This window comes from Acipenser ruthenus, unplaced genomic scaffold (assembly GCF_902713425.1).
Source record: "Acipenser ruthenus unplaced genomic scaffold, fAciRut3.2 maternal haplotype, whole genome shotgun sequence".
Taxonomy (NCBI): Eukaryota; Metazoa; Chordata; class Actinopteri; order Acipenseriformes; family Acipenseridae; genus Acipenser; species Acipenser ruthenus.
In genome coordinates this window covers 1-15,000 of record NW_026708923.1, presented here as the reverse complement: position 1 = coordinate 15,000, position 15,000 = coordinate 1, and the positions used below count along the sequence as shown (strand labels likewise).

Here is a 15,000-nt window from a genome sequence, read left to right as displayed (position 1 = left end):
AGGTCTGGTAAAGCATAGGGAAGCATTGTAAAGCACAGAGAGGTCTGGTGAAGCATAGGGAAGCATTGTAAAGCACAGAGAGGTCTGGTAAAGCATAGGGAAGCATTGTAAAGCACAGAGAGGTCTGGTAAAGCATAGGGAAGCATTGTAAAGCACAGAGAGGTCTGGTAAAGCATAGGGAAGCATTGTAAAGCACAGAGAGGTCTGGTGAAGCATAGGGAAGCATTGTAAAGCACAGAGAGGTCTGGTAAAGCATAGGGAAGCATTGTAAAGCACAGAGAGGTCTGCTGAAGCATTTTCCAAACCAGGGTGAACTCTTACAAGGGCAGTGTCGACTGTGTTTGTATAAAAATCGACTCGTCTTCATATTCGTCGTGTATCACAGGGACCAAAAACAGCAAAAGAGCTTCTTTGTATTAAACTTGATATTTGAAAGATTTCCGATTCTTTTTAAACCCAGGTTTCAGTTCAGAATCGGGAAGCAATGGAAAACTGAATTCTGTGTGCTTGTGATGTTTCTACACAGCTGCATGTTCTCTCTGTCTGAAGCCAGCCTGTCTCTTCAGTTGAATATTGCTAGTTCAGTTTCAGCCTGTTCTGTTTCACTGTTGTGTGTGTGTTGCTTACTGCTGTACAATAAAGTGTTTGTATATTAAGAAAATCTGTGCAATGTGATTTAATATCCAGCAGACCCTGATATCGATGCGATCCAGCCCTCTGAAATGTCTTTATAATATACAGCGCTAGACCCTGATATCGATGCGATCCAGCCCTCTGAAATGTCTTTATAATATACAGCGCTAGACCCTGATATCGATGCGATCCAGCCCTCTGAAATGTCTTTATAATATACAGCGCTAGACCCTGATATCGATGAGATCCAGCCCTCTGAAATGTCTTTATAATATACAGCGCTAGACCCTGATATTGATGCGATCCAGCCCTCTGAAATGTCTTTATAATATACAGCGCTAGACTCTGATATCGATGCGATCCAGCCCTCTGAAATGTCTTTATAATATACAGCGCTAGACCCTGATATCGATGCGATCCAGCCCTCTGAAATGTCTTTATAATATACAGCGCTAGACCCTGATATCGATGCGATCCAGCCCTCTGAAATGTCTTTATAATATACAGCGCTAGACCCTGATATCGATGCGATCCAGCCCTCTGAAATGTCTTTATAATATACAGCGCTAGACCCTGATATCGATGCGATCCAGCCCTCTGAAATGTCTTTATAATATACAGCGCTAGACCCTGATAGTGATGCGATCCAGCCCTCTGAAATGTCTTTATAATATACAGCGCTAGACCCTGATATCGATGCGATCCAGCCCTCTGAAATGTCTTTATAATATACAGCGCTAGACCCTGATATCGATGCGATCCAGCCCTCTGAAATGTCTTTATAATATACAGCGCTAGACCCTGATATTGATGTGATCCAGCCCTCTGAAATGTCTTTATAATATACAGCGCTAGACCCTGATATCGATGCGATCCAGCCCTCTGAAATGTCTTTATAATATACACCGCTAGACCCTGATATCGATGCGATCCAGCCCTCTGAAATGTCTTTATAATATACAGCACTAGACCCTGATATCGATGCGATCCAGCCCTCTGAAATGTCTTTATAATATACAGCGCTAGACCCTGATAGTGATGCGATCCAGCCCTCTGAAATGTCTTTATAATATACAGCGCTAGACCCTGATATCGATGCGATCCAGCCCTCTGAAATGTCTTTATAATATACAGCGCTAGACCCTGATATCGATGCGATCCAGCCCTCTGAAATGTCTTTATAATATACAGCGCTAGACCCTGATAGTGATGCGATCCAGCCCTCTGAAATGTCTTTATAATATACAGCACTAGACCCTGATATTGATGCGATCCAGCCCTCTGAAATGTCTTTATAATATACAGCACTAGACCCTGATATTGATGCGATCCAGCCCTCTGAAATGTCTTTATAATATACAGCGCTAGACCCTGATATCGATGCGATCCAGCCCTCTGAAATGTCTTTATAATATACAGCGCTAGACCCTGATATCGATGCGATCCAGCCCTCTGAAATGTCTTTATAATATACAGCGCTAGACCCTGATATTGATGCGATCCAGCCCTCTGAAATGTCTTTATAATATACAGCGCTAGACCCTGATATTGATGCGATCCAGTCCTCTGAAATGTCTTTATAATATACAGCGCTAGACCCTGATATTGATGGGATCCAGCCCTCTGAAATGTCTTTATAATATACAGCACTAGACCCTGATATTGATGCGATCCAGCCCTCTGAAATGTCTTTATAATATACAGCGCTAGACCCTGATATTGATGAGATCCAGCCCTCTGAAATGTCTTTATAATATACAGCGCTAGACCCTGATATTGATGCGATCCAGCCCTCTGAAATGTCTTTATAATATACAGCGCTAGACCCTGATATCGATGAGATCCAGCCCTCTGAAATGTCTTTATAATATACAGTGTCACCGCACCCCCACACTGTAGATTCACTCTCCCTGTGCAGCATAGATTAGGGTCCCCACATCCCCACACTGTAGATTCACTCTGTGCAGCACAGATTAGGGTCCCCTCATCCCCACACTGTAGATTCACTCTCCCTGTGCAGCATAGATTAGGGTCCCCACATCCCCACACTGTAGATTCACTCTGTGCAGCACAGATTAGGGTCCCCTCATCCCCACACTGTAGATTCACTCTCCTGTGCAGCACAGATTAGGGTCCCCACATCCCCACACTGTAGATTCACTCTCCTGTGCAGCACAGATTAGGGTCCCCACGTCCCCACACTGTAGATTCACTCTCCTGTGCAGCACAGATTAGGGTCCCCACATCCCCACACTGTAGATTCACTCTCCTGTGCAGCACAGATTAGGGTCCCCACACTGTAGATTCACTCTCCTGTGCAGCACAGATTAGGGTCCCCACGTCCCCACACTGTAGATTCACTCTGTGCAGCACAGATTAGGGTCCCCACGTCCCCACAGTGTAGATTCACTCTCCTGTGCAGCACAGATTAGGGTCCCCACATCCCCACACTGTAGATTCACTCTCCTGGGCAGCACAGATTAGGGTCCCCACACTGTAGATTCACTCTCCTGTGCAGCACAGATTAGGGTCCCCACGTCCCCACACTGTAGATTCACTCTCCTGTGCAGCACAGATTAGGGTCCCCACGTCCCCACACTGTAGATTCACTCTCCTGGGCAGCACAGATTAGGGTCCCCACACTGTAGATTCACTCTCCTGTGCAGCACAGATTAGGGTCCCCACGTCCCCACAGTGTAGATTCACTCTCCTGTGCAGCACAGATTAGGGTCCCCTCATTATTTGGACAGTGATGCGTTCTAAGCCGCTGTAACCGAACACTACATTTTATTCAAGATAATAAAATCAACAAACAATTCAAATAGAATGAAAGCACCTGAAGACTGTGTTTGTGTGTTTTTGTTTTTTTTTTAAGTGTCATTGCGTTTCCCAGATTACTGAGAGAGAGAGAGGAAAAGAGGAGAGGAGAGAAGGGAAAGGAGGGAGGAGAAAGGAGAGGAAAAGGGAGGGAGGGAGAGAGGGGAAAAGGAGAGATGATAGAGGAGAGGAAAAGAGGGAGACAGAGAAAGGAAGAGAGGAGAGGAAGAGAGGAGAGGAAAAGAGGGAGACAGAAGGGAAGAGAGGAGAGGAAAAGAGGATAGAGGAGAGAAGGGAAAAGAGGAGGGAGAGGAGAAAGGAGAGGAAAAGGGAGGGAGGGAAAGAGGGGAAAAGGAGAGATGATAGAGGAGAGGAGAGAGGAAAAGGGAGAGAGAGAGTGAGAGAGAACGGTTGTCTTGCTTCACTTCAGTTTATAAAGTGGGTTTTATTTTTAACTAAAGGGGTGCGGTGTATCTTAATGTCTTATAAAATAAAAAATACAAAAAAAAAAAGAGACGATTCTTCGGGATGTCAGAATCCCGACTCTTCCAGGTGGTGGTTTTCCTTCAAGTCTTTTCCGAGAGCTCCGGACGGATTCTCTTGCTTTGTGATTCCTCGTTATCCAAGCAGGACGTTTCCCCGTTCCCTCGCTTCCTCGAAATCGATAAGCAGATCTCCGGCTCCAGATACCTGGGATCCAGAGCGTCTCCGAAAGTGTCTCGGAGCTTCTCGGGAAACGAGGATCGCAGGACCGCCACCGTCCGCGTGACTCTGGATTTCTGGAAAAAAAAAACAAAACGCTTTGAATCACTGAATTCACACTGAAGACCCTGAGAAAGACTTCTAGTCATTAGTCATTGAATTCACTCTGAAGACCCTGAGAAAGACTTCTAGTCGTTCGTCATTGAATTCACACTGAAGACCCTGAGAAAGACTTCTAGTCATTAGTCATTGAATTCACTCTGAAGACCCTGAGAAAGACTTCTAGTCGTTCGTCATTGAATTCACACTGAAGACCCTGAGAAAGACTTCTAGTCGTTAGTCATTGAATTCACTCTGAAGACCCTGAGAAAGACTTCTAGTCGTCAGTCATTGAATTCACACTGAAGACCCTGAGAAAGACTTCTAGTCATTAGTCATTGAATTCACTCTGAAGACCCTGAGAAAGACTTCTAGTCGTTAGTCATTGAATTCACTCTGAAGACCCTGAGAAAGACTTCTAGTCGTTAGTCATTGAATTCACTCTGAAGACCCTGAGAAAGACTTCTAGTCGTTAGTCATTGAATTCACACTGAAGACCCTGAGAAAGACTTCTAGTCGTTAGCCATTGAATTCACACTGAAGACCCTGAGAAAGACTTCTAGTCGTTAGTCATTGAATTCACACTGAAGACCCTGAGAAAGACTTCTAGTCGTTAGTCACTGAATTCACACTGAAGACCCTGAGAAAGACTTCTAGTCGTTAGTCATTGAATTCACACTGAAGACGCTGAGAAAGACTTCTAGTCGTTAGTTATTGAATTCACTCTCTACCTGGGAGTGTTTCAGGACGTTGGAGAGAAGCAGCCAGATATCAGCCACAAAGTCCTCTGGCCTGCAGTACGAGGGGGAGAGCTTTCTGAGCAAGCGGCCCCGAATCAGAGTGAGGTCAACGTAGCTACCCAAGTCCTAGAAAGAAAGAAAAAGAAAGAATCATTTTTAAATCCAGGGCAGTACTGGATATTTTTCTAATGATAAATCCACGTTTGCCCAAATATATGTGTTTCTTTCAACACTGCACACTCAAATATGTGTTTCTTTCAACACTGCACGCTCAATATGAATCAGAAGCTGGGTTTGTGACGGAGGAGGAGGAGGGTGATGAAGGCAGGCAGACTCACCGAGACCGGGCTGGGGGGTTTGTAGAGGCTGGGGCTGGCTTTGTGACAGTACAGAGTCAACAGCAGGTGCGAACATTTCTGTGGAAGGGAGAGGATTTCGTTAGCTCTCAACACAGAGTGCTTCATGCCTGCCTGGAGGACATCTCTCCGCCTCGCAGGGCTGGGAATCAGACTCCCGCTGCACAGCAGTGTGATCCAGTCCTGGTTTCACTGGGAGTTTAATAATCAGACACACCTGAGCTTGTTAGCGAGACACACTGGGGGCTGATCAAGCTGGGAGCAGCTTTCTGTCCTCAACATGCTGTTACTCAAACAGACAGACAGACAGACAGACAGAGACAGAGACAGACACAGAGACAGACAGACAGACAGACAGACAGACAGACAGACAGACAGACAGACAGACACACAGAGACAGACAGACAGACAGACAGAGACAGACAGACACCGAGACAGACAGACAGAGACAGACAGAGACGGACAGACAGACAGACACTCACCTTCTGGTCCAGTAAGCTGAGGCCGGGCGTCTCTGATTTGGGAGAGAACTCGTATTTGTACTCCTCTGAGAAATCACGACACAGCATACACTTCCACTGAGCACTGCAGAGAACAGACAGGAGCTTGAATAGAGAGAGAGAGAGAGAGAGAGAGAGAGAGAGAGAGAGAGAGAGAGAGGAGAGAGAGAGAGAGAGACTGCACAGAACAGACAGGAGCATGAATACAGAGAGAGAGAGAGAGAGAAGAGAGAGAGAGAGAGAGAGGAGAGAGAGAGAGAGACACACACCCTGAGAGACAAACACACACACACCCACCCTGAGACACACACCCACACACACGCGCACACACACACACACACACACACACACACACACACACACACACACACACCTCAGGAGGCGCAGCAGAGGGGGCACGTGGCACTGCGCGTGGAACCCCCTCCCGCACTCGCAGCACAGCGCCAGCTGGCCCCGGGTTCGACACGAGGTGCAGTGCATGCTCCCCTCCACTCGGGGGCGCTCCTCCCTCCCCCTCCCGGGCCGGGGCTCCGAGGCCGCGCCGGGGCGCTGCAGGGAGCTGGCTGCAGGAACGCTGCTGCTGGAGGGGCTGCTGCTGCTGCACTCCCCCTCGCAGTCTGAAGGGGGTGACGTGGAGTCAGGGAAGGACACACAGGGGCTGGTCTGAGAGCGAGAGAATGGGAGAGGAGAGAGGAGAGGAGAGAGAAAGAGGAGAGAGGAGAGAGGAGAGAGAGAGGAGAGGAGAGGGGAGAGGAGAGAGGAGAGAGGGGAGGAGAGGGGCGAGAGAGGAGAGACAGGAGAAAGGAGAGAGAGGAGAGAGGAGAGAGGAGAGAGAGAGAGAGGAGAGAGAGAGAGAGAGGAGAGAGGAGAGGAGAGAGAGGAGAGAGAGAGGAGAGAGAGAGGAGAGAGAGGAGAGAAGAGAGAGGAGAGAGGAGAGGAGAGAGGAGAGAGGAGAGAGGAGAGGAGAGAGAGAGAGGAGAGAGAGGAGAGAGAGGAGAGAGAGGAGAGAGAGGAGAGAGGAGAGAGAGGAGAGAGAGAGAGAGAGAGGAGAGAGAGGAGAGAGAGGAGAGAGAGAGGAGAGAGGGGGAGAGCAGAGAGGGGGAGAGGAGAGAGAGGAGAGAGGAGAGAGGAGAGAGAGGAGAGAGAGGAGAGGAGAGAGAGAGGGAGAATTACTGCAATCTGATTGCATTTTTGAGTAGCTTGTAACTATAACAATTACTTTTTTGTAACTAATTGGATTATATTTTTAGTAACACATACACAGAGGGACACACACACACACAAACACAGAGGGACTCACACACACACACACAGAGGGACTCACACACACAGGGACACACACACAGAGGGGGACACACACACACACAAACACAGAGGGACACACACACACAGGGACACACACACACACACACACACACACACACACACACACAGTACCCGTGTGACGCTCCCATGCTGAAGCTGCACCAGCGCATCGCTGCGCCCGTTCCCCCCGGACAGGACTCTGAAACGGGGCGGCTTGCAACCGGGCTTCCAGTCCAGAACCAGCCGGGTCAGCCGGACCACAGGAACCTTCCTGACACAGACAGAGAGAGCAGAATTCAGCAAACCATGCCGCCTGGGAGTGGAGAGCACACCAGACACGGACAAAAAAACACTGCAGGAAAAACTACACCCTCTACTGGAGAGAAGAGACACGACACCCAAACCAAACTAAACACAGAGTCAGCACCAAAAACACACTGGAGAAAAACTACACCCTCTACTGGAGAGAAGAGACACGACACCCAAACCAAACTAAACACAGAGTCAGCACCAAAAACACACTGGAGAAAAACTACACCCTCTACTGGAGAGAAGAGACACGACACCCACACCAAACTAAACACAGAGTCAGCGCCAAAAACACACTGGAGAAAAACTACACCCTCTACTGGAGAGAAGAGACACGACACCCACACCAAACTAAACACAGAGTCAGCGCCAAAAACACACTGGAGAAAAACTACACCCTCTACTGGAGAGAAGAGACACGACACCCAAACCAAACTAAACACAGAGCCAGCACCAAAAACACACTGGAGAAAAACTACACCCTCTACTGGAGAGAAGAGACACGACACCCGAACCAAACTAAACACAGAGTCAGCGCCAAAAACACACTGGAGAAAAACTACACCCTCTACTGGAGAGAAGAGACACGACACCCAAACCAAACTAAACACAGAGTCAGCGCCAAAAACACACTGGAGAAAAACTACACCCTCTACTGGAGAGAAGAGACACGACACCCAAACCAAACTAAACACAGAGCCAGCGCCAAAAACACACTGGAGAAAAACTACACCCTCTACTGGAGAGAAGAGACACGACACCCACACCAAACTAAACACAGAGTCAGCGCCAAAAACACACTGGAGAAAAACTACACCCTCTACTGGAGAGAAGAGACACGACACCCAAACTAAACACAGAGTCAGCGCCAAAAACACACTGGAGAAAAACTACACCCTCTACTGGAGAGAAGAGACACGACACCCAAACCAAACTAAACACAGAGTCAGCGCCAAAAACACACTGGAGAAAAACTACACCCTCTACTGGAGAGAAGAGACACGACACCCAAACCAAACTAAACACAGAGCCAGCGCCAAAAACACACTGGAGAAAAACTACACCCTCTACTGGAGAGAAGAGACACGACACCCAAACCAAACTAAACACAGAGTCAGCGCTGACAAACTGGCTGCTGAAATACAGAGTGAAAATACAGGAAGACACAGAAATCCTATTGATTCTGTGTAACTTCTGCAGGACAGCCGCGACAGATCACTTATCTTTCCTGAAAACGAAAAATCTAGGAGATGAAAACCTAGCGGTTAAAATCGACGCCCGCGTAGCCATGGAAACGAAGCGATCAGAAACGTGAACTCGAGCGAGGGCCCGAATCCTCTCACATACCTGTTAATGACTCCGTCGCTGAAGCCTGAAACAAGAGAGGAAAGAAAATGAATGAGGCAAGCAATGCTAACCGTAGCCATGGAAACAGCACACCTGTACAGGAGCGTAGCCATGGAAACAGCACACCTCTACAGGAGCACAGCCATGGAAACAGCACACCTGTACAGGAGCAGCGGCTGGACAATGGCTAGGGTGGGGGTTGGGGTAATGGCTAGGGTAGGGGGTTGGGGTAATGGCTGGGGTGGGGGTTGGGGTAATGACTAGGGGGGTGTTGGGGTAATGGCTGGGGTGGGGGTTGGGGTAATGACTAGGGTAGGGGGTTGGGGTAATGGCTAGGGGGGGTTGGGGTAATGGCTGGGGTGGGGGGTTGGGGTAATGGCTAGGGGGGTGTTGGGGTAATGGCTGGGGTGGGGGTTGGGGTAATGGCTAGGGTAGGGGGTTGGGGTAATGGCTAGGGTAGGGGGTTGGGGTAATGGCTGGGGTTAGGGATAGAGTTACAGCCTCTACCTGCATCAGCTTCTGTCCTCGAGTCAGGGGGTGGGGCCTGCAGAAGAGAACATATTAACAGAGGGCGGTGCCTCGATTATCCAATCAAACACTACTTCCTCTCTGTAGCTTTCATCAAACAGAAAGCTGCTGAATAATGTTCCCTTGTTAACCTATTGAATTCCACCCCCTCTATATAGAATGAACTCCCTCAGCTTCATAGAGTCCAATGAAAGCTGCTGAATAATGTTCCCTTGTTAACATATTGAATTCCACCCCCTCTATATAGAATGAACTCCCTCAGCTTCATAGAGTCCAATGAAAGCTGCTGAATAATGTTCCCTTGTTAACATATTGAATTCCACCCCCTCTATATAGAATGAACTCCCTCAGCTTCATAGAGTCCAATGAAAGCTGCTGAATAATGTTCCCTTGTTAACATATTGAATTCCACCCCCTCTATATAGAATGAACTCCCTCAGCTTCATAGAGTCCAATGAAAGCTGCTGAATAATGTTCCCTTGTTAACATATTGAATTCCACCCCCTCTATATAGAATGAACTCCCTCAGCTTCATAGAGTCCAGTGAAAGCTGCTGAATAATGTTCCCTTGTTAACATATTGAATTCCACACCCTCTATATAGAATGAACTCCCTCAGCTTCATAGAGTCCAATGAAAGCTGCTGAATAATGTTCCCTTGTTAACATATTGAATTCCACCCCCTCTATATAGAATGAACTCCCTCAGCTTCATAGAGTCCAATGAAAGCTGCTGAATAATGTTCCCTTGTTAACATATTGAATTCCACCCCCTCTATATAGAATGAACTCCCTCAGCAATATTAAAAACTTGCCTCATTTTAAACTTGCATCTTTAGAGACCAAAATTTTTTTTTGAAAAAAATCAACTGAACTAGAACACAGTAAAAGCTGTTTGATCAAAGCCACACCTCTATAGAACCTTGAGTCTCTGCCGCTGCCCGATTGGCTGCAGCCTTGCCGCTGGGGGCGGGGCTCCCGGAAGGCGTCATCGTTGCCGCGGGCGGCTGAACCGGATTGGCTGTCGGGGGTGTGTTCCGAGGCGTGTCGGAGCAGCTAGGTCCCCCTGTTAGGATCTCTTTGAAGGTGGTGGGCAGCCCTCGGCTCCACTGCTGGCTCTCCGGCGCCCCCTGCCTCCTGGGAGGCTGGTTCGTCGTCACCAAAGTGCGGAGCTGCTGCAGAGGGCTGCTGGAGGCGGGGTTCGGGGGGGCTGCGGGGGTCGCCTGGGGTACCAGCTGGAAGTAGGTGCGGAAGGTTCCGTTACCCACAACCCCCTGCTGCACGGTGTAGGTCTGCAGGGCTGGAAGCTGGGGACGGGTGAGAGAGAGAGAAGAGAGAGGAGAGAGGAGAGAGAGACGGTTCTGAGTGGAGGCAGCCCAACACATTCTGAAAGTCAGAGATCATTAAAGATTAGGTAAAGGGCAGCAGTGTGGAGTAGTGGTCAGGGCTCTGGACTCTTGACCGGAGGGTCGTGGGTTCAATCCCAGGTGGGGGACACTGCTGCTGTACCCTTGAGCAAGGTACTTTACCTAGATTGCTCCAGTAAAAACCCAACTGTATAAATGGGTAATTGTATGTAAAAATAATGTGATATCTTGTAACAATTGTAAGTCGCCCTGGATAAGGGCATCTGCTAAGAAATAAATAATAATAATAATAAGAATAATTTACACACACACAGAGAAAGAGAGACCCAGACCCACACAGAGACACACACACAAACCCAGACACACACACACACAGACAGACAGACAGACAGACACACACACAGACCCAGACACACAGAGACCCAGACATACACACAGGCAGACCCAGACAGACAGACACACACACAGGCAGACACACACACACACACACACACACACACACACACACACACACACACACACACACACACACACACACCCCCTACCTGTTGTAACACCAGGTACTGCTGCCTCTGCTGCTGCAGCGCTGGGCTGTTCTGCACCAGGTAAGATCTGACTGCGTTGACAGGAAGGGGCGGGGCCTGCGCAGTGACAGGAGGGGGCGGGGCCGGCGCAGCGACAGGAGGGGGCGGGGCCTGCGCGCTGACAGGAGGGGGCGGGGCCGGCGCAGTGACAGGAGGGGGCGGGGCCTGCGCAGCGACAGGAGGGGGCGGGGCCGGCGCAGCGACAGGAGGGGGCGGGGCCTGCGCGCTGACAGGAGGGGGCGGGGCCGGCGCAGCGACAGGAGGGGGCGGGGCCGGCGCAGCGACAGGAGGGGGCGGGGCCGGCGCAGCGACAGGAGGGGGCGGGGCCTGCGCAGCGACAGGAGGGGGCGGGGCCGGCGCAGTGACAGGAGGGGGCGGGGCCGGCGCAGCGACAGGAGGGGGCGGGGCCTGCGCAGCGACAGGAGGGGGCGGGGGCCGGCGCAGCGACAGGAGGGGGCGGGGGCCGGCGCAGCGGCAGGAGGGGGCGGGGCCTTGGAGAGACCGCTGCCCTTGTTTTGCCCAGCAGGGGGAGCAGTTCGGTCGAGGTGCCCCAAGCTAACAGGTAGGCCGGCTGTGGAGTCGCTGCAGATCTGAAGAGGAGGGGGGGGAGGGAGCGGAACCTGCCCCCCCTGTGGAGGAGGAGTGGCTATGGAAGTGGGTGGGGTCTCTTTGCCAGGGGGCGTGGGCCCTGAGGGGAGAGGGGGGTGGCTGCAGGTAGTGGAATTTGAGAGGTCTTTTTTGGGATGGAGGAGAGCAGTCAGACGACAGCCTCCCTGCGGAAAAGACAAGAGAGAAAGATTATTAAAAAGGGTCAGAATTCAAGCAACGCGCTTCAGCAAGCAGGGCTGGGAATGAGACTCCCGCTGCACAGCAGTGTGATCCGCTCCGGGTTTCACTGGGAGTTTAACAACAAGGCACTGCTGATGGAAGGAGATCTTTCACGACAGGACTGAAGCGGACGAGAAGGGGGGAGTGAACGCGGGACAGGGCGTCTCTCACCAAACTGAGCTATCCTGTTGGTCCACGCTCGGGCGTCCCAGTGGAATCTGATGTCCAGCGCAGCGCTGTCCTCGTCACTGACCGCTGTCTCCAGAGCGCGCTGGAACTGGGAGAAGATCTGAGGGGGGGGGGGCAGACCGGTTTCAGCCTTCAATATCCCAAATTACCCAACGAGTAAACTATCCACAGCTCGGGACAAAACACGATCTGCATCACCACCCTACTGAATGAACTGTGTGACCCCCCCTGCGCTCCCCTGACTGTGTGACCCCCCCCGAGCTCCCCTGACTGTGTGACCCCCTCTGAGCTCCCCTGACTGTGTGACCCCCCCTGAGCTCCCCTGTGTGACCCCCCCGAGCTCCCCTGTGTGACCCCCCCCCCCTGAGCTCCCCTGACTGTGTGACCCCCCTCTGAGCTCCCCTGACTGTGTGACCCCCCCCTGAGCTCCCCTGACTGTGTGACCCCCCCCTGCGCTCCTCTGACTGTGTGACCCCCCTGCTCTTCTGACTGTGTGACCCCTCCCTCCCTCCCCCTCTCTCTCTCACTCACAGTCCTCCTGCAGAGCAGCAAGGCTGTGCTGTTATCCTTGTTCAGGGCCCAGGCTCCGAACCTCAGGACGTGCTCCTGCTGGGTCTGTAGCTTCACCAAACCACTGTGCTGCTGCTGCAGAGTCTGCTGATGAATCTGCGTGCACTTCTATTGAGAGAGAGAGAGAGAGAGAGAGAGAGACGGGGTTTTAAATCAATCACACACACACTGCATCTCAGCGCACTTCTATCAACACAGAGAGAGAGGGAGGAGAGGGGAGGAGAGAGAGGGGAGGAGAGAGGAGAGCGAGGAGAGAGGAGAAAGGAGAGAGAGGAGGAGAGAGAGGAGAGAGAAGGGAGGAGAGGAGAGGAGAGAGAGAGAGGAGAGGAGAGGAGAGGGAGGAGAGAGAGGAGAGAGAGAGGAGAGAGAGAGAGGAAAGAGGAGAGACAACACCCCCCTCAGTTACCTGCACCTCCTGAATCAGGACGCCGCCCCTCTTGCTCAGCTCTTTGATAAGCTGCTGAACAGCCATCTTGATTTCCACTCGAACCCGCCTCTCCATCTCCATCAGGTCCCGGGCCCTGAGACACACACAGAGAGAGAGAGAGAGAGGAGGGAGAGAGAGAGAGAGAGAGGAGGGAGAGAGAGAGAGGGAGGAGGAAGAGGTGACAGCGATTAAACCAGGAGGCTCCGAACCCTAACTAGACTGGACTCTAATCAGAGATGAATAACTACAGCTCCCAGCATGCCTCTGCACCGCAGCAACAGGGAGGGTTCATGGGAGCTGCGGTTCTTCATACCCAAGCAACTGAGTAACAGCTACTAACGAAACTATCAGGACTAAGAAATCCACATGGGAACTGTGCAGTCTTCATTCCAGAACTACAGCTCCCAGCATGCCTCTGCACCGGCAGCAATGGTGAAGGATGCTGGGAGCTGTAGTTCTTGACTGCTGTGACTCGTTACAGCACTAGCTGGAGCGTCAACGAGCCCACGCTGCATCTCAGCCGACTCTGTGAATCTCTGTCCCGGAAAGGAAGGATCTCCTCACTTGTTTCGGACGCAGCGCACCGTCTTTGTGACCCCCGACGTTCTCTCCTGCAGCTGCATAATCAGAGTCTCCAGCAGGAGGCGCTGCGAGGGGATCGCATCCTCCATGAACTGGTGCCTGAAACAACATGGAGTCAGAGGACAGCGGCTCCCAACTGTCCCTCATTATCAGTGACACTGTGGTCTGGTAAGCCTTGGGAAGCATTGTAAAGCACAGAGAGGTCTGGTAAAGCATAGGGAAGCATTGTAAAGCACAGAGAGGTCTGGTAAAGCATAGGGAAGCATTGTAAAGCACAGAGAGGTCTGGTAAAGCATAGGGAAGCATTGTAAAGCACAGAGAGGTCTGGTAAAGCATAGGGAAGCATTGTAAAGCACAGAGAGGTCTGGTAAAGCATAGGGAAGCATTGTAAAGCACAGAGAGGTCTGGTAAAGCATAGGGAAGCATTGTAAAGCACAGAGAGGTCTGGTAAAGCATAGGGAAGCATTGTAAAGCACAGAGAGGTCTGGTAAAGCATAGGGAAGCATTGTAAAGCACAGAGAGGTCTGGTAAAGCATAGGGAAGCATTGTAAAGCACAGAGAGGTCTGGTAAAGCATAGGGAAGCATTGTAAAGCACAGAGAGGTCTGGTAAAGCATAGGGAAGCATTGTAAAGCACAGAGAGGTGTGGTCAGGCAGGGTGCTGTACTGACCGGTGGTCCTTGTGGAAGTGCAGCTGGCAGTCTCTGCAGGTCAGAACATCACAGGTGATGCAGTACAGCTGCAAGAGCTCCTGTCTGTGAGCAGAACAGAACACACGCTCGAACCCTGAGAGAGGAGGGGGGGGGGGAGAGAGAGAGAGGAGAGGAGAGAGGGGGAGAGAGGGGGGAGAGGAGAGAGGAGAGAGAGAGAGGGAGAGAGAGGAGAGAGAGAGAGGAGAGAGGGAGAGAGAGAGAGAGAGGAGAGAGGAGAGAGAGAGAGAGAGGAGAGAGGGGAGAGAGAGAGGAGAGAGAGGAGGAGAGAGGGGAGAGAGAGGAGAGAGGAGAGAGGGGAGAGAGAGAGGAGAGAGAGGAGAGGAGAGAGGAGAGAGGAGAGAGTTCATCAATAAATTGAAAAATTTGACATTTCAAAATCCAACATGAAATTCTACTGTACTGCTATT

General features: G+C 50.9%; 3 protein-coding genes across 3 annotated transcripts in view; 1 reads left to right on the top strand and 2 right to left on the bottom strand.

Annotated features, from left to right (window-relative positions):
• zbtb45 (zinc finger and BTB domain containing 45) overlaps positions 1-661 on the top strand; it is a 5,690-nt gene extending 5,029 nt beyond the window's left edge. Inside the window, 1 exon segment of the mRNA XM_059021965.1 lies at positions 1-661. This exon segment is cut by the window's left edge and continues 1,289 nt beyond it. The gene's annotated coding sequence lies outside the window, so the exon portion shown is untranslated.
• Positions 662-3,403: 2,742 nt separating this feature from the next.
• On the bottom strand, positions 3,404-11,693 carry LOC131736762 (transcription intermediary factor 1-beta-like). Its single transcript, XM_059021964.1, has 10 exons — positions 11,247-11,693; positions 10,246-10,641; positions 9,316-9,352; positions 8,809-8,833; positions 7,285-7,423; positions 6,221-6,510; positions 5,830-5,932; positions 5,330-5,407; positions 4,983-5,117; positions 3,404-4,229 (listed from the first exon to the last, which is right to left on the bottom strand). Exons 2-10 carry the CDS (start codon positions 10,324-10,326, stop codon positions 4,017-4,019), a joined length of 1,101 nt encoding a protein of 366 aa, XP_058877947.1. The 5' UTR covers positions 10,327-10,641; positions 11,247-11,693; the 3' UTR covers positions 3,404-4,016.
• A 34-nt stretch (positions 11,694-11,727) lies between these two features.
• Positions 11,728-14,666, bottom strand: LOC131736764 (transcription intermediary factor 1-beta-like; the record flags this gene model as incomplete). Its single annotated transcript, XM_059021966.1, has 6 exons — positions 11,728-12,058; positions 12,285-12,402; positions 12,834-12,980; positions 13,279-13,393; positions 13,864-13,980; positions 14,552-14,666. Coding segments are annotated over 6 exons (830 nt in total), but the record flags the coding sequence as incomplete, so codon positions are not given.
• Between the last annotated feature and the right edge of the window lie 334 nt (positions 14,667-15,000).